This window comes from Pinus tabuliformis, chromosome X, assembly GCF_031772625.1.
Source record: "Pinus tabuliformis cultivar Carrire ecotype Pingquan chromosome X, CPIR1, whole genome shotgun sequence".
In the NCBI taxonomy this organism is placed as follows: domain Eukaryota; kingdom Viridiplantae; phylum Streptophyta; class Pinopsida; order Pinales; family Pinaceae; genus Pinus; species Pinus tabuliformis.
This window is the reverse complement of record NC_142308.1, coordinates 745,780,394-745,798,821: the sequence shown is the minus strand read 5'-3', so window position 1 is coordinate 745,798,821 and position 18,428 is coordinate 745,780,394. Positions and strand designations below refer to the sequence as shown.

At 39.0% G+C, this 18,428-nt stretch overlaps 1 protein-coding gene across 1 annotated transcript in view; it reads right to left on the bottom strand.

The window, feature by feature from the left end:
- Positions 1–18,428, bottom strand: part of ERD1 (Clp ATPase) — a 60,322-nt gene that overhangs the window by 7,152 nt on the left and 34,742 nt on the right. The window contains exons 2-5 of the mRNA XM_089446193.1: positions 10,383–10,543; positions 10,039–10,268; positions 9,798–9,906; positions 9,579–9,709 (exon numbers count right to left, since the gene is read on the bottom strand). Of these exons, the coding sequence (XP_089302319.1) occupies positions 9,579–9,709; positions 9,798–9,906; positions 10,039–10,268; positions 10,383–10,543 (631 nt within the window). The remainder of the gene's footprint in view (positions 1–9,578; positions 9,710–9,797; positions 9,907–10,038; positions 10,269–10,382; positions 10,544–18,428) is intronic.

Sequence of the window (18,428 nt, the reverse complement as noted above, 5' to 3'; positions counted from 1 at the left end):
TCTTCCACTGTCACTTCTTCATTTGCTGACCTGCAACCTTTTTTTCCTTTGCCACAATTGATGATGCCCATGTTTCAATCCAATCTACCATTCTTGTGAATTTCCTATTAGATTCTTCAATTCTTCTTTCACATTCTCTATTATAATCTTCAAATCTTCTGGCAATTTTTTTGTTATATTCTTCACATTTTCAGGTGCAAGCTTCAAATTTCTGAAATATTGCTATGAACAATTTTTCCTATTGGTTCAGAAACATTTTCTCATAAACCCTTCAGGCTGACAGGAAAACCAGCACTGATGCCATTGTTATATCCCCGTTTAATTATGTGGATAAATTTCTAAGAAATCTGCTTTCGAAAAATAAACCATAATAAATTGCACAATTTTACCAGCACAAATAAAATTGCAGATGTAAAAGAAACTAGAAATGTTGCAACTTAGAATAAACACGAGACATATGTAGCAAAACTTAGTCTTATTATATTAATTATGAATCTAGAAATACATGCCAAATATGGTTCTGAGGACCTGTTAAAAACACCAGCAAGATATCTGAATGGCTAACAATAGCTCCTCCAACGTTATGCCCCCGCGAGAAATCTCATTGACATCTCCTCGCAATCTCCACGTTAAGCCCAATGAGTGAATTTGATTTAATCCGTCCTCTTTGAGTGGCTAGGGTATATCTCTTAATACCGAAACCCTTTCTCACTAGATCAGCTAGGACGGACTACTGACTGCTGAAACTAACCCTCTACATAATGTGGGCCTTCACCCAGACAAGCTCCAAGAGCTCAACTCAACAACAACAAAACAATAATCCCAAAATGCATCCTTAAGGAGTGAGCTCTCATCTCCTTTAATAGTCATGGACTATCAGAATAGCGTGGGTCTTTTTCTCCTTTTATTTAAGTGACTGTATAATATTTTCTTTTTCTTAATCACTTTTTTATTAATTAATTCTCTCACAGCCTACAATTAATTTTTAATTTGCAGTTTATGCTACTAAGATGCTCTTTGTTCCCACGCCTGAAAAAAAGACATTACATGTTGCTCAATACTAAAATATAGGAGACTCAAGATTAGCAACGCCCTGTAGTGCAAGTATCCCATCCTCCTAATCCACAACTCATATAGGTTGTCCTTATCATGTACCAAAGCCTAAATAAGCTTTCCCTTCAACCTGTATAAGTTTCCCTCCATGAAATTTCTTTAATTGCAGCAACTAGAATTTAATCTTCTATCTACTAGAGATTATTTGTCTTCAAAAATTAATCACGACAAATAACGATTAAATCACTGCTGCAATTTTCACAAATAATTAACAGGATCTGAGAAATAATGCACACACAAATAATTGACACCAGTATTATTGGACATATTGTCCCTAGAAAAACCCCAGTGTGGGGAAAACTAGTTTTGCAAATGAGGGTTTTAATATTGGTTCTTCACCAAAAATTGAGAATTACAATCTGCTTGCCTCTCATTGGCAAAGCTCCGACAAATATTTTTTTTCACAAAAATGATCTAGAAACACAAAAGTCTCCCTCTGCAAGTTTATTCGGCCTCCTTGTGCAACTTGCACTCCTCCCAACAACTCACATGGGCTCTCCAACTCGCACTAGCTGCTCCAGTAATTCGCACTGCCTCTGGGAAAATTCTTCTACAAGAAAAATTGCCTCCAACACTTTTTCTAACTAATTGACACTGCCTTTGAGTGATAGATGTGGCACTAGCAAATAAAACGAGCTCATCTGTCACTCGCACTAGCTAACTGACTACTCGCGTTGTTGAATTTGGCCTCCTCTTCTACTGATAAAATCGATCTCCTTCCTCTAACTGGAAACTGGAAATCACTGAGAAAATTCCTCTACAAATTTTCTCCCCAATCTTTTCTGCTGAAACCCTTTTGCCAGTGTCTCCCTCACTCAAACTATGCCCTTGCTAATCAATGCAACTGGGTAATTCGAACTCCTTGATGTGTCTCCATCTGGCCCATCGTTTTACTCTCATAATCGCTCATTGACGAATCAACGGCCTGTTACCACTCAAACTAGCAGGAGTCCTAGGAGGGGATCCTATAGAGCAACTACTAGGTCAAGGGCAACAATGGAGCGATAGCCCACCGTCACCTCAGCTAAGGCTCTCTGCTCTTTACGAACTTTCACCGATGGGGGGAGACCTGATATAATAAGGATCACTATAATGAATATATCAATGATAGGATGAAAGGTGATCCCAAAAGCATATTCACAAGAGAGGCTCAAATATGTGGCTTGTTTGCTTGGGAAGCAAGGTGAAAGGCTCTCTAGGAAGGGCTAGGAGGATTTTAGGGGCTAGGGTTTGAAGGTATGACTTGCAAAGGAGATTCCTAGACCTCAAAATTCTTGTGCAAACTTGGTTTCTAAATGGTCTTTGAATGATTGCCTTTGATAAGAAGTGGGACCACACGGGACCAAGCGAACCCAAAATTAGGTCAAGGGTATGGAGTTGATCACCCAATGAGTGCCTTGACCTAATTAGGGAGGAGAAAAGGATCAAAGGACAAATTTTCTTTAAGGTTTGAATTCAATGATCCCGATGAGGACACTAGCCAAGGGAAAACTAAGTCAAAAAATGGTCCTTGAGCTAGGGCTTGCTATATCTCGAGATCTCACCATCAGATTTTCTTCAAATTTGGAGGGCCTCTAGAGAAAACCTCCGCGCATTTGTGGAACAAAACGCAAAGTGTTCGGATGGCTAGATTGTGAGATTATTGATGCCCTAAGTGAGCTATGTAGGTTAGGCCTAGAAAAAGGAGGTGAAAAGAATAAACGTTTAAAGTGATCATGTATGGAGGATTAGTGCCTTGTCCTTTGGGAGAGATGGAGTCAAGGATTATTTATGGTTTGGAAAGAGTTCACCCAATCAAGGACGCCTTAAAACAACTTCGCATGGCATTAGGGCATGAGAGCAGTTGCTTCAAGGACTTTATACTTCGATTTGCAAGAATTGCTGACTTATCGAGATGTATTTATCACAAATTATCTCTAGGAACATTCACCCATTCATACATGGCCCATTACATGATGTAATGCTATAAAAGATCACAATTTCCACTAATTCGTATAGAAAAGTAGTAAATTGCAAACTTGTATAGTGAAAATCCCAGCAACATTCATGTGACAAAGTAAGTAACAAGAATAAGCATGAAAAGAGCACTTACATGTATAAAAGAGTATTTCTAATCATCAGATTATGCCAATAATAAAACTCCAAGACAAGAGAGAGATATACAAACATCAAAATTCATCCATAACATCCAAACTCATCCTCCAAAAGGGATAGTGAAAATCTCACAAGAGCAAATAAGTTAATAACCCAATCCAAGTGATGATGATGAAAATGAATCATCTCACTTCTATTTATACATTCCTCTAAAGGATTCGAATGGCCTAATTTGGACTAATAATGCCCTTAAAATAAAATAATCTACATAATAGCAATACTTTTGGTGACAATCCCACCAAGATAGCTCAATAACATAATAATAAGCCTCTCAAGAGGGTCGAATGATCAATAAAGTGAGTTGTTGGGCCTTTGAGGAGGCCTAATGAAGTCCACGGGGTGCCATGTTGAAGAACTGGACTCCAAACATAGTGGACAAGGGGTTGGCCCCTTGTTCTCCAAGCAAGAACTTGTGGTGCTCCCAAGTGGGTGTGGAGGCACAAGGACATCGACATGGGTCTCCAAGTGGATCAAAAATGCATGTAGCTTATCTGTAAGGGCTAGAATGATGGCATAAGGCCCCCCTCTGCAGCAGAAGACATCCTCTAGACTCTAGAACATTTGCTAAGTGTATGGTACATGTCTAGAGTCGGCTAGGCATGGTGAACCAAGTGCATCATCCTCATCCAAAAGGTGGAACACAAGCAATCAACGAGTGGTATTGGGGATCCATGAAGTATACTTTGCTATGGTGGAGGCCCATGGCTCTCAACGCTCACCCTACAAGTGCCAATGTGGCCCTCTGGAGCAATGTTGCACAAAGCGGGGATAAAGCAGGGACGTTTTTTGGAAGCAAGAATGTGAAGGCGTCATTTTCCAAAAATCTAGGAAGCGAAGCGTCTGCTATATATATATATATATATATATAGATATATATTTTATATTTTTTTGCATTTATACTCAAAACAAACATCCCAAACAGGCGGAAGCGTCCAAAACAGGCAAAAGCGTCCAGGAAGCGTCCAAAACAGGCGAAAGCGTCCAGGAAGCGTCCAAAACCGGCGGAAGCGCACTTCCGAATTTTGGAAGCGCGCTTCCGAGGACGCTTCCTGGACGCATCCACACGGGACGCGCTTCAGGCCTTGGAACCGGGGGGGACGCTTCCTGCAACATTGCTCTAGAGGGCTAGGACCCCGTATAGGACTTCCGAATTTTGGAAGCGCGCTTCCGAGGACGCTTCCTGGACGCATCCACACGGGACGCGCTTCAGGCCTTGGAACCGGGGGGGACGCTTCCTGCAACATTGCTCTAGAGGGCTAGGACCCAACTAACATCCTGCATAAGATCCAATGTGTCCCCTTGCCCTCCAATACAACCAATCATTAGAATAATCAAGTAACAAAGCGTACAAGTCATGGATTCAATGGGGCACTTCATGGTGGCATGCCCTTCAATAGTGGGCTTTTGCATGTACAAGTGTCTCCAAGCTCAATAGGGGGTTAATCAAAGACCCTATTAGGTGGTTTCAATCTTTAAAGGGAATGACATATCCATGGTACATCCCTAAAGTGGCGGGTGGAAAATGATATAATAATGAAATGGAATGGGGATTAGGGGAATCATCGAAACCACATTTCATGGTACAAGGGTATCTGTAATGGGGAAAGTCCACAATTGGGTATGTGAGTGCAAGAGGGAGCAAATTGTGGCACATGAGTTACCCAGGCCTTTGTTTTTCCACCCTCCTTCATATGCCTTTTGCCTTTGATTGATTTTTCTTCATAACTGCTTGGGGCTCCAGGGGATGAGAGCATGATGTGTAATATATAGCAGCCTGCAGGGGACACCCCTCTTTAGGTGGGGCATTTCATCGCCCACAAAGGGTTGGGACAATCATGGGTTCCTTAATGATGGAGGAGGCTCATCTAGGGCCCATAGGAACTGGGGTGATGGCCATGGATAAGGGGTAGAGCTCATGTTTGGCTTTTGCCCACATGCTAAATTTGTATGTCCTAACCATCGTTTTCATTATGTGGTACATTCCTTGTTGAGAGTGGCCAAATTATGCTTTTTTATTTTCTTTTTAGTTGCATCAACCTCCGGGGCATTGTTCCAGGCCCGACCCAAGGTGTGGACAAGGGGAAGGGGAAGTTAACCCTATGTGGACCCAATGGACACATGTGGATCTAGATGGGGAAAGAGATGAATGGGGCTAAAATGAGTGGAAGGGGAGTAATGTAGGTGGTATCAGGAAACGAGACCACGCAACCAAAATCGGGATTACCCATGTAGTGCCATCCCTAAGGCTAATGGCCAGTAAAGGAGATCCCATAGAACTAAGATACAAGGGTAACCACGAAATCAGGCAGTGGAGACAAGAATACAGACCTAACGCACTCTTTCTGCCGAATCCCCCCACCCATCCATGCCCAAAAGTGCCCATGAAATACATTCATAACAGATGGGTGAGGGACCACATGGTTGGCTCAGGTGGCGGAGAAAATGGCACATCGAGCTATCTCGAGATTGCAAGGGGTTGTTGGCTACTGACTGAGGACCATCTAGGAGAAAAATTCTCTCTTATATACGCTACCCACAGGTGGTGGGTAACATGGACATAACCTAATCACAATCGATGGATAATATCACCTTGACCCCATCAAGTGACTTTTATGGAAGTCTAGAGAAAAATTGATTTACCTCAATTAATATGATCTAATTAACTAGTTTTCCTAAGTTAGAGTTACGAAAATATTTAATAATTGGATGATTAATCTAATTAAGGCATTTTCCTTGGAAACTTTTTCTAGGTATTGGAGATAATTATCTTCCTGTGTTCCTTAGCCTCTTAGACACCATAGAGACTAGAACACCTACCCACTGCTACCAAAAACTAACACCCTCTCTAACCCTGATGGCCACTATTGTGTCTAGGATAAAATCCTCCAACGAATGAGCAACTACGCATTCCTGAAGATTATTATATATCCTTTAGCGTCCATGATTGATACTAAGAGCTGGTTCTTCTCCAACCTTGGTACATACAGCACATCCTTGACCTCCAACGTTCCTCCTGACTCAAGCTAAAACTTAATGGTTCCCTCTCCCTTCACTGCATACTTGGAATCATTACCAAGATCCACATGAACCCCTGAATCTTTCTCCATCAAACTGCTAGATAGCTCAAGTCCTTCTATCATATGGTACGATGCACCATTGTCCAAGTATCAAACACTCCTAGTGATGGTGTTGGTAGATAGACAAGGAACCAATTAGAAGTCCTCAAACTTCACTACAAACTCATCATGTTGTACCTATGTTGTTATTGTTGTCTACTGTGACTTCCCCTTCCCCTTCTTCTCCAGACATCATGATGCATAGTGTCCATTCTTGTGGCAAATGAAACACTTTAGCTTGCTCAAGTCCTTCTTCTTACTCGACTGTGATCCCTCACCGTTACCCTTGGAACCCTTCCTTTTTCCCTTCCTGGCCTAGCTGACCAAAGCCAAGTTCTCTTCTCCACCTCCTTCCTTGTTTCCCATAGACTCCCCTCAAGCCTCATCCTAATGCAATCATCCCAAAGCCTCTCCCATCTAGGAAGTTTCTCCCTAGCACAAAATCCCTTGATAAATGGTTCCCATGGGTTGGTGAACTCATCCAATGCCACATTGACAAGTTCAATACACTTTCTCCCCAATGGCTTCAAGTTAATCTCGTATCTATGTGATCCTCATGAATTAACTAAAAACGTTATCAGACCTTGACATCTTGATGAATCTGAGCTTGATCCTCAAGATCATCTTCCTATTCATGTTATCACCCTAGAACAGGTCCACTAGAGCCTTAAACATCTCTTTGGCTAATTGCTTCTCTGCCAAATGCAATATCAAATGACCTTTTATGGCATCCACAATCACTCTCTAGTCTCTAATGTCTTTTTTGTAAGCTGCCTTGAGTGCTACATCTGTTGGTACAAAAACAACGTTTTTTGTAATCTCCCAAAGGTCATGCTCCTTTAAAATCAAGGTCACCCTCACCTTTTTGAACAAGAAGTTAGATGCTCCATCCAACCGGTCTTCAAATCTGAGACTAGTTTTTGCCATTCCTAGATCTGATAAAATCTATCGTGTGCTAAGTCCTTCTAGCATCCACAAGAATAAAAGTGTTGCTAGTCGGTAGATCTGCCAAGATCTTTTTGCAGATGTGATAGATCTGCTGCAAATCTCTACGGATTTGTGTTTTGGTCCTTTAAAACACCCACAAAAATTTGATTTCCGCTGAACCCTCGACTAGTATGGGCTCTCTTTTTCCCTCTAAAGAATGACCTCCACCAAATCATTTTGGTTGATCTGTGCAAAACCTAGAAATTGGCCTCCCTCTCAAAGTACACGCTTTGAAATTGATACCATTTTAAATTTCTAACCCCAGCTATGGAAATTTATCCTCTAGTAAATACCTTCCTGTAAAAACTATTAACTGCAGATCTACTAAATAAAAAGCACTGCTGGGATTTTATTAAATAAAAGATTAAAAAAAACAGAAGCAAAACAGCCAATCTCCTACATATAGACAGAGAAAATTATACCCTTCAAATATGCTGTCCATTAACATTAGTTTTACAGCATGCAAGGGCATCCCTTCCTAGGAAATTAAAAGTTCACTAAGGAAAATTACAAACAGCAAAACCTGGAATTTTTCCAGCTGATAAAAATCTCAAAACTTGTTCCTCGATCTTGCTAGCCGTTGGATCCTTCTCCCTTGCTGCCCCTCGTTCTCTTCCTTTGGAATTTGCACACTTGGATGAATGTCCTCCACCCAATCATTGGGATCTCACTATCTCACTGTGTCTTGTGCTCACATGATGTGTCTTTTCCCTTAGTGTAGCCTTCATTTTCAAGTTTGAATTATTGACCAAATCCACAACCCTAACCTCCAAAGTGATTGGGGGTTGAGATTACATCTCAACTTCACTTGAGATCAACGGTTAAGAATCATTTAATTCACTAATGCAAATAACCTTTTCATTTCACTATATTAATGTTTTCTTCTAAAAAGCAATCACTTTAATAAATCATTTAATTAAAGTAATTCACTAAGGTTAAAGGGTCATTTCGACAACTTCCACACATTTAGACACAGACCTATGTGGAAGTACCTGTCCAATGCTACTATCATCAACATTAATCACTCGGATAATTTTACAAAAATTGTATTTATTTTTAGAGAATTACATGCATGTATCATTATTAGAGTGGTGTGAATGATCGTATAATAAATAGAGATAAGAAACAAGATTTTCGGGTGGTTATGCATTCCTATCTCGGTTCTAAGAAGAGGATTGAGAGATATGGATACATGATCAAACAGGGAAAAATGGCCAGACACGTTCAATACCATATGTACAAATCCCAGTATTACAAGATCATCTGATCATTACGCATGCACTCTTTACTGGAAGTAAAACATAGCCAAAATAGATTAGGTAATCAATAGATAGTCGAGTTTGGGGGGAGAGAGAGAGATAGACAAGCATAACTTCTTGGTTATGCAGTTCCATAATGTAAGGGAAGAGAGCCGGTTAAGAAGATTTGCAAATCGCCATCAGCCATTGGAACACAGCAAACTCAGGAGAAAATACCAGCAGAACAGTACAAATTAAACTTCCGAAAGCTTAGGAACCTGGGGAATGAAGCAGCACATTTGACAGCATGACCACAGTTTTTAAGATATCCGAGACAGAGAAAACATCAGTTTGCAAGAATACAACAATAGACTAAGGCTCAAAGCCATCCACAAATTTTGCATCAATTATCAGAAGCATGTCCATCCACATCAAAGTTATACTTGACGATTCTATGAGATCAAAAAATGAGAGTTGACTCAGACCCGAGAAAAACTTGAGCGTTGACCCAGGAAATTAAAAAATATAAAATAGACCAAATTTTAAAAATATAGATTTTTCATCAATATGCATAATGCAAGTTTACAACGTCCATTTAATGTAAATCTTTATGACTAATCGAAGTACATAGATGATACTATATACTACAATGCACCATGGATACTATACAGCTGACAGGTATGCCGGTTGTCTGTTGTGAAATTGTGTTTAAAAAACAAGAAAAATGAGTGATTTCTCTTTCTTTTAGTATTTTATAGACAGATTACCAAGACTGACTCATGAGCACACATTGAGAGACTTGTGTTTGACTTGAAAGTCTTAAGCCAAAATCAAGAGTAGCCCCAAGTCAGACTCAAGGAGCTACCTTGACTTCATTTCCTCAAAGAGAAGAGTCAAACATGAGAGTCAACTCCGACATAGAAGAGTCTGTAATGTTTGTTCAGTCACAGATGAAGGAAAAAATAAGTACCTGTAGCTGACCTCTAGCAAGGGCAGGCTTCAATAAGCTAGCAATGTCAAGGCCAGAACCACTATTTCCTCTTCCAACAGAACCCGAACCCACAAGAGTATGAACTTCATCAATTATAAGAATCACATCACCTGCACCCAAAAAAGTTGAACAACACCCTTGAATTTGAACTGAAACTGTAAGTGACCTTGCTTAGTCCATAAAGATTAAAGGATTTACCTGCCCTTTGTATTTCATCAATCAAACTAGTTACACGTGCCTCTAGTTCACCTCGTTCTTTGGCACCAGACATTAATAAACCAATATCTAAGGACATCACCCGTTTTCCCTGCACATGAACAGTGACAAGAACAATCTAGAAAGGGAATATAGAGTACAAAAGAGATGAGTATAGTTATCAATAAATACACATATGGTTGATAGGAACATTGAGATAATATTTAGGTTTTAAGAAACTTACATGAAGAAAATCGGGTACATTTCCTTCAACAATACTAATAGCTAGCCCTTCTGCAATGGCAGTTTTTCCTACTCCTGGTTCACCTAAAAGAATTGGATTATTTTTGGTTCTGCGAGCAAGAATCTGAACCACCCTTTCTACTTCCTTATCACGGCCAATAATAGGATCTATTTTCCCTTCACTTGCACGGGCAGTAATATCAACACAGAAATCAACCAGTGCACCTTTCTCTGTCAATAGATAAGAAGATCAAAGCATAGAACATGGTAAAACAGTTAACTAGCTACAAATTCAGAAACTGAAAAAAAGTAGTTTCACTTCAACTTGAGTAAAACATTGCAAACCTTTTTTCTTGCCTGCGCGCCTCAATGTTGTGACTGCACCTGAAGTGGACTTTGCTGGCAGCGCAAGAGATGTTGAAAAGGGTTCTCTACCCTCCTTGGCTAGCTCTCCCTGCAGTCTTGAGGCTGCAACAGATGCTAGCTCTTCTTTGTTCGCACCCAATCTGCAAGGAAGCACCAGAATTATAAGGTTCCAATGATAGAAAACATAACAACCCCCTTGCTTGCCTTGGAATGGGATAGCTGAATTTGATTGCTACATTGGATAACTGATATGCAAATCATATTGTTATGTAACAACCAGTTCAACGTTGTTTAACAAGAAAATGACAGAGACTTCATGAAACAATGGATCTCCCTCCACACTATGCAATCTATCACAACATTCTAGTTAAATCCCAAGTCCTACAACATGTTAAAAAATAAATAGAGGCAGGGAATCTACCATGTATTAGAGCTACATAATTAATATTCAGGAACGCAAATAAGCTGTGTCATAATCTATATTCAAGAACAAGAATAAGCTGTGTTGCTGGGGAACGGCGTGAACCTACCATGTTTTAGAGGTCTACATAATCAATATTCAGGAACGAGAATAAGCTCTGTTGAAGACAATATTCAGGAACAAGAACAAGCTTTCCTATAGTCAATATTCAGGAAAGAAATTTAGCTCGGTTTCCAGGCGACACATCTCCATACTGAGGATGGGTATGGGAACATGCCCAGACCTGCTGGGGGAGATCCCCAACAGCAGAGTCACAGAAAGGTGTTTCTGGACAAATACTAAGAAAGAATCAAACTGTTTTTGCATAAGGATATGTGCGGCCCAACAGAAAACTCTATGGAACCTCTGCTGGACCAACTGCTTGGGCAAACAAACCCTTTCTACTCTGCACTTTTTTCTTGTGTTTTCAGTGATAAGAAGATAAGGGTTTTCAGAGCAGATATTTTGCCAGAAATTTGTTTGTGCTGGCCACCACCAGCATCAAAAGACATAAACACTCCCATGCAAAAAAAATTAATCAGATAGATACAAATTTTAGACTGTGGCAGCAGAGCAAGCAGTCAAAAACATTTTTTCATATGGGGCAAGGACATCGACAAATTTCCAGGTTCAGCTTTTCCAAGTTTTCTTAAACTCTTCCATTACAGTTTTCACATCATGTCAGCCACTTTTATGTTTTAATTTTTACTGTTATACATAAATTTTACTTGATTTTTATCACTTTTAATATATTTATTATTTATGATGTTATGTGTGAGCCACGCCTATGCACCCACAAAACTTCATTTTTTTTTTTATATCATCCCCAACCCCGCACCCATCCCCACATCACAAACATTAACAACTCAGTTAATAAGGAGCTGAGACCATTAGAGCCGAAGTTGTCTTATGATGTCAATTTCTAGATTATCAATACAGGCTAAGGTGATCGCCTTTGTGGTAATCGACTGTTAAAACTTTAAAAAATAATTCAACCCAGGAATTTTGCATCTTACTTCAACTACTGTTGAAAGCATGTTGGGTTGTTCTAGAAGCAGAGTATGGAGATATCTGTAAATGGCCAAAGAAACTTTCTAGATCAGATGGAGAAAACAATGGCTCGGGACATGCAGTATCTAAAGAAATGAGAACTTCAGACTAGTCAGTAAAAAATTTGACACATAGAAGATGACGAGTACTGATTTTGTAAAAGACTTAACTTGGATGACTCCCTGAAGCTTAAAACAGGAAAGAAAAATATATCTAGGTTATATAAGGGAAGCCAAAACAGAAACAGGAGTTGAGAATAGAGAAGAGGAAGACTTTGAAAGGGAAACAATTAGAGTCTTCAAGAACAGACATAAATCTCTAATCTTTCCAATGAAGATTTCGTTTTACAATGTAAAAAGTTTAGATCTAGGCCTAAAGACTAAAATCATCAAGTGACAAACATGTAGAAACCAACTGATCTGATTGTCAAGAAACAAAGATACACCCTGATGTCAGGAATCTAAGAATATGTAGAAGAAGCATGCATGTATGTAAATTAGCAATGAAAGCCAACCAAGATGCATTTGTGGGCACTGTTGGACTTCAACCCTTTGACTCTTTGGGAGATAGATGACAGCAAGGGTTGAATTAACAATAACTTTAACATGATTCAGCCACCTCAACACAGAATAATCAAACTAGAAATACCTTATTCTGACTTCCCATAGGTAGGTTACTGAACATGCACACACTGCACAGTACCTAACTTCTGACTGGGCCATTGCATACTTGAGGCAGACACTATCGCTCCTTTTTTCAGTTTAATAAGAAAAGAAGATGGTGAAGGCCAGAAAAGTTTGGCAAAGAGCAAAGAGTGATGAGAGATAACTTCTTTTCTCTTTTTACCTGAGACGAACAAAGTTCGCTCACACACAAAATATTCAAGATATTTGGAATATGAAAATATCCATAAGGATGAATAATAATATTATCTATAAATGTTTGAGTACTCATGATATGATTTGAAAGTACAATGGGGCCCCATAGATATATACTAGATGGGATACCATTTCATGAATAGTCATGTCCTTTGAGACATGTCGTTTCATAATTATTAATTATACTTCTTAATTATTATTATTATTATTTTTATTTTATACATATTTATGTTCATAACATTGCCTTCGCCTTTAGATGTTTTGTCCTCAAAGCATATTGAAAAGGCTTGAAATATTTTCCTTTGTCTTATAATATCCTTGCAACTTTCCCAATTTTTGGAGCTGTCATCTCTGATGATACAAGATGATATGATCCTCTGAGTGTTGAATAAAATTGTCAAAAAATGATCTAACCATCCCAATTCGATCTTCTGTAGAATTTTGCACTTACTTGATACCCGAGATGAATTATTATCATAAAACTTAATTGTGCTAACCAATATTTCTTGGAACATAAGTCAGTGATTTCTGTCCTGAGTGATATGGATACACTGACTATAGTTGAGATGTCTACTCTTATGATTTCGATGTCGATATGGAGTTTTTGTAACGTGATTTTCCCTTATCATACTTGTGGAAATTTCTTGATTTACTTTAGGTATATTATCTCTTTTCATGCGCTGGTGATGCTTGATTGATCGTCGGATCTTCACTTGGACTTTTTGTTGTTTAACCTACAGTATATGAGTATGTCTTCACTTCAATTGGGATCCTTCTGAATTATGATATTACCTGGATAAAAATTTGTTCCCTTTTCTTCAACTGGGACTATTAGTTCTAAAAACATCAGTTCTTCTTTTGTGATAAGTTCTTTCAATTTGTTCTCTAATGCTTTCTTATAATTTTTAAGTTGTTTAATTTGTGCAAGTAGATTTTGATTATGATGTCAAAGACATGAAAGTTCTTCAGCTTCAAATTTATCAACTTTATTTTTTATGGTTTGATACTCATGTTTCTCAATTTTTAATGTTTTAATTCCTTCCAACAACTTTTAATTAAGGTCCTTTAAGCAATAATTTTCTTCATCCTGTTCTGATAAGCGTTCATTAAGTTTCTTCTTGAGATCTTCCTTTTCTTGTTCTAATTTCTGCTTTGTAGCCTTGGTCTTCTTCATTTGTGCAAGTAACTTATGACTATGACCTTTTAAACAAGAAATTTCTTCGTTTTTATCCATTGCAACTTCATTAAATTCTTTTTGCATCTTCGATATTGACTTTTGACTTCCCTGACTGAGCACTTTTGATATAATCTTTCACGTCCTTGGATGAAGGTACTATCAAATCTAATTTCACTGTAATGTCTTGATGAGTTACCTTCTTCTTGTTATAAGGAAAAATCAAAAACCTTTTGTGTGTGTTTAATATGGAGGAAGCCAATGTTCTAAACCATGATTAATCGAGAATTATGTTGATCTCTTTTTTATACCTAGCTGTAACACTAAATTGAGATATACATTCGTAATCATTAATTGTCACTTGCAAGTCCTTAATTTCATAATGTTTTTGCCGAAAATATCATCATTTTCACTATATTTGGTTTTGGAATTGATAATTGATTTGCCAAATTAATATTGATGTAATTTTCCTTGTCATTCACATTGACAACAATATTAATCTTTTTTCCTTGGATGCTCCCTTTTAATGAAATAAACTCCACTCCGCAATTGGATAACTATTATAAGATAATCTTCCATTACTGATCTCCATTTTGCTTCCATCAAGACCCTGTAAAATTTCACTTAACCCTGATACTGGTAACTTACCCTCTCTCTCTTTTTTTTCTTTATATCTATATATATATATATAATTTCACTTAAATTTTGGCCCCTTAATTAAAGAGTCACATTTTTGCCTTTATAAAGATATGTGCCACTTTTTGTTTTAATGTTAAGAAGTATATTATATTTTACTTGGGCCACTATACACAAAATATAAAGTATCAGTTTTGTAAAATATCTTTGAAATTATTATTTAATCATCTAAATAACTATATTTATACCTCTTTTATAAGTTGGACCTTCAATTTTGGATGCAATTATCTTTTAACGTTTACACTGAAAGGTGTGAAGATCCATAGTGATGGTGTTTGGATGGGTTGTGTCCAACCCACAGCCTGATTCTATGATCTGTGATTTCACCTCTATTAACGTTGATGGATGACACGGTAGTACGGGTTGCAATACAGCAACAGTTGTTAGTACGATGGTGCTTATGCCAGAGGTATTGTAATTGTTCTTCTTGATAGAAGTTTGCAGCGGCTACAAGGTTCAATTAGCGGATGCGACTCATGAGACTGGCAAAGTACAGAATAAGGATCCAGGATAGAAAATGTACAAATTGCAAGCCGCGTTGGTGGTTGTATGGCGCATCAACATAAATAATTGCAAACATATGGTACAACAACTGTATGGAAGGTGCAATTGCACATGTTAGTTTTTGTAGCAATAGACAGGTGTTCTAGTCTCGACTTTGGTCAGAGAGGCTAAGCAACACAGGAACTTCAAAACCGAGAAAAGGTTTTAGGAGAAGATACCCAGAGACGGCTCAATTAAGTTAATTAGTTAATCATTAAATATTTCATAAGTCTAACTTAAGAAAAGTGATTCATTAACAGGAATTACTTGAGAAAGGTGAGATTTATCTAGAAACTCACATGGATCGACTTAGAAATGATCTTAGTCGTTGATGGGGATTTAATCATGGTCATTGGTTCACCAACGAAAGATTATAAGAGGAGGTCGATGGGGTTGGAGCAAAACACACTAGAGGTTGAGTTCCTTAGCAGAGATCAGGCATTCAACAGTTGTGCAGAGAGAATTCGCACAAGACGGGACGCAGAGACAGTAAGGGAGCAAAGACAATGAGTCCGAAGGAAATTTCCCAGGTCCAGAGAGGCAGCGGCAAGTGGCAGAGCTATTCCACAATGAGGTTGCGCAGGGACTGAACAAATACTTTAGTGAGCAGTGCAATTTAGCTGAAAGGGAGGTCGATTCAGCTTCCAGAGGCTTGGATAATTTTCCAAAGGGCCGGAGAGTCACTTCCAACAGCAGAGACAGGCAGGACAGCTTGATCAAAGGATGAAGAGAGCCACACGTGCGAGGGGAAACGCAGCGACTGCGAAGAGGATCTACACAAGAGTTACGACGACCAGAATTTATGAGCAGAGCAATGTCGGGCTTGCTTGTTGAGTGAGAGAATTTTCTCTCTAATCTTTTTGCCAAATTTGTTGATTGGATAGCCCGCTAGGCATCCATAGATTGCACCCAGATTATTTCACTATTGCATAATAATAAAACCCTCATCTGTTGCACCGATTTGCCCGCATTGGGTTCTTCTGGGACATTTGTCCAAAAATAATTGTGTCAATTTTTATTGTGTGTGTGCTACATATTTCTTTGTTCCAGTATTTTATTTTCTGCGACGTTTTTTATGGTGACAATAGCAGTTGTGATTTTATTCGTTATTGTTAAAATTGGCAACTAGGGCCAAACTCCACATGGGTCATCTTAATTATGACACCTGATATTTTTCTTGGATTCCTCTCTCCGAGAGGTGTAGGATTGATCTAAAGATCATCCGATTCCGACATGTAAAAATGAAGATATGAATTTATTTATATTATGGACAAATTGTCAAGGTCGGCTAGCAAGCAAAACATGCATTCAAACCCCCAAGTCATCCTCAATGTTGCATATAAAAGGAGGAGACCTCAAGTCATTTTATCATCATCTCTCTCTCTTCTCTTGTGATTGGGTACGCAAATCTGGGCAGTTGTCTCTCACACGTGCGAAGGAAGTACGGATTCTGTTTATTACGTTGACCGAGCTACAGGATTGTTGTTTGACTGGGTTGACCTCTAGCGTTGACCTGTTTTGACTGTGGATTGGGTGAGGTATCTCTATCCTAGAAGGTCGCAGATCTGGGCACTGAAATCGAGGTAATCTGACCCCTCATTTGACCAGTGTTGACTGACCTAGGGCTGGCCGCAGTTTGACGTTCGTTGACCAATCTTTGACTAGACTTTTTCGCACCATTTTGGGCTAATTAGACTTCTTGTTGGAGGCTGAAGTTGACTGGGTTTGACCGAGCTGATTAGAGGAAGAATTCTGCCCTGTTTGACCAGCGTTGACTTTTCTGGTCAGGGATTTTCTGCTGCTGTCATAAATTATCAGATTTGTAAATTGTACTCTCTCTCTCTGGTGAACTATTGAAGAATATAAGAAGAATTGATCAAGAGTTTCCCCACATTGGGGTTTGTCCCTGGCTGGTGCCACATCTTGTGTCCTCTTGTCTTGGCTTGTCTTCGACTGTTTATGTATATGTTCTATTTGCATTTTACTATCATGCTGATGTGATTGCTAAACTGGATATTGATATTGGGTTAATAAAGAAATTGATGTAAATTGTTCTTAAGCATAGAACATACCAAAAAATTAACATGGTATCAAAGTTGAGGTGAAGACAAAGCCCAAGCAAGAGCGAAAGAGCAATCACCGAAGACAGTTGGACAAAGACAAAAAGGCTCAATGGATTCCTCATCCCACTTCCCCGCTGAGGACAAGCTCCATGAAAAGTCTGACTATCATGGATGGAAGATGTCTATTGATCTGACATTGGAAGAACAAGAAGTGTTCGATTATGTGAAGGGGAAAATCCCTGAGCCTTCTTCAAATGCACTAGCTGCTGCAAAGAACAAGTACAATAAAGTTGAAGTCAAAGCAAAGAAGATTATCAGAGATTCCATCGACAAGCGTCTTGTGGCCTACATCTCCGATTTGAACACCTCAAAGGAGATCTACGACAGGTTGGTTAGCATGTTCAAGGTTATTGATGCAAATCAAATTTTATTTCTCAAAAATAAGTTGAAGGATATTAAGAAGGGAAAGAACGAGGATATTCAATCCTACTTCTTAAGGATCACAGAGATCAAGAATGATCTTCTGTCGATTGGAGAGGTCATTCCTGACAAGGAACTTACTATCACTACCCTTGGAGGACTCCCACCCGAGAGGTATATATTTAGAACCACTATTCTCAATAATGATCGAATTCCAAGATTTGAAGAATTGATGTCGAGACGCATTCAAGAGGAAACAAGAATGGTGGAGCAAGAGATGCCTCCTAATAGAAGCAACCCCACCGCTTTCTCCACTCATTCCAAAAGGAGAAATAATGCAGGTTCTAAAGGTCATTTCAATGGAAAGCCTGGATCTAAGGGTGGAAGGAAGGGCAGGTACTTTGTTTGCGGTAAGTTTGGCCACTATGCAAGGGAGTATCCAAATAGAAGGGACACATCACATGATGATGATCACAATCATTCTAGGGGCAACTTCAACCACAACAATCAAAGGAATGGCAGGTACAATGGCAAAGGAAAAAGGAATGTGGGACATCAAGGAAATGGTCAACCCTCCAAGAAAGCAAGGAACTCTAGGTATGAAGAATCAAATGTTGTTAACAATAAGCAAAAGGAGTACTATCTTATATCGGCCCTCTCCACTACCTCTCCACCGGACACTTTGGGGAATTGGCTAATTGATAGTGGTGCCTCAAGGCACTTCACCAAATACAAGGAAGC